We start from the raw sequence: 1448 nt of genomic DNA on the forward strand, positions 1-1448 counted from the left end.
AGAACCGGCCATTCTATACTCCTTACAGAATAATTATAATTTGTGGCAAGGTAATTATCGTTATAGATCTTGTATTAAAAATCCAATGTTGAGTGTTACCTGTGTAAGTTTAACTATAAAGACACCATTGGGAGTTTTTCTTCTGCCATCTTATCTTGGAACATTATATGAAAATTGTTGAACTATGGAAAACGTTACTTCACCATTCCTTGCACAATTTCTGTCTTTTACTTTTCTCTAGAATCATCTGTACCTCTTAATGATCCTAGCATATATAGGATTATTAAGATACTCAGATGATACTAGAATATAGGAAACGTTTGAAATTTTGCAAGGAAGAAGCAGAAAGAGAAACCTGCTGAGATTGAAGAAAGGTTACAGAAATTAAAAGCTTCAAATGATGACCCAGAAATATGTGTCAAAGATGAAGAACACCCTAGATTAAAAGCAGGTAATTGAGAAGAACTGGTACTGTAAGGAAACCCTGAAAGAAAAAAGGATTCAGTATTCGAATAAATACTGTTAAACATTCCTTTAATCCAAATGTTCATAATATCTTCTAAAATTCTGACTAGGAAATGTTTGGATGCTGTCGAAAGATTACATGTCGAAAGTCCAAATAATCTATAAAGGGACAGACGATCAGTTGGAGATGTTTGAACCACGGGCCCAATGAAGTAATTGTGAAATATTAAATACAAAAATTGTAAGTTAAAAGTTTTTTTCTGTTTTTTCTATGCATCAAAGAAATATTGTGTATAATTTAAAAATTATTTTGTTAATGTATCTATACTATTATAAAATAAAAAAATGCTTATCCTGTTTTTGTGAGAAAAATTAGGAAAAAAATGAATATTCAAGAGCCCCTAAGGATCAACATAAGACGGCATTCACATTTGAGAGGGGCCGCTACGAATTTAAAAGAATGCCATTTGGACTCAAAAATGCTCTCATAATCTTCCAGTGCCTAATGGACGAATTTTTAAGAGGAATTACGAATCTGTATGTCGGATTTATATCGATGATCTTCAGTGTTCAGTAAGAACGAAGCCGAACGTGTACAACATTTACACAGCGTATTCCAGAGAATCAGCCAATTTGGGCTCAAATTATCGGGGGAGAAATCATCTTTAGGACAGGAACAAAGGATTCTTTTGTACCACACGATTTTCCAGGAAGAAGTCAAACACGACGAGGATAAACTTGCAGCAATACAGAATGTGGCAGTTGACATTTCTGTGGTTCCTTCGGGAGTGGACATTGGAAGAGGAAGAAGAACAAAATGTGTCAGAAGAAGATGATAGGGAGGAATCTTCGTCTAACGAGAGCTCGGAGGAAGAAACACCAGTAGATATTAAGGAGCTGGAGGGTATAATAAACGACAAGAGGCGGCAGATTGTATAGAAGACGAGGACCACTGGATTGCTCAAAGTTGAGTGCAGCAAGTA

The 1448-nt window shown here is 35.2% G+C and overlaps 1 protein-coding gene across 1 annotated transcript in view; it reads left to right on the plus strand.

Annotated features, from left to right (window-relative positions):
• Nucleotides 1–676, plus strand: part of LOC136796278 (zinc finger Y-chromosomal protein-like) — a 3170-nt gene extending 2494 nt beyond the window's left edge. The window contains exons 3-4 of the mRNA XM_067049539.1: nt 336–451; nt 576–676. Coding sequence (XP_066905640.1) covers nt 336–451; nt 576–676 — 217 coding nt within the window. The remainder of the gene's footprint in view (nt 1–335; nt 452–575) is intronic.
• Nucleotides 677–1448: the final 772 nt, after the last annotated feature.

Source organism: Halyomorpha halys, unplaced genomic scaffold, assembly GCF_000696795.3.
Source record: "Halyomorpha halys isolate HHAL.00 unplaced genomic scaffold, Hhal_1.1 Scaffold1970.1, whole genome shotgun sequence".
Taxonomy (NCBI): domain Eukaryota; kingdom Metazoa; phylum Arthropoda; class Insecta; order Hemiptera; family Pentatomidae; genus Halyomorpha; species Halyomorpha halys.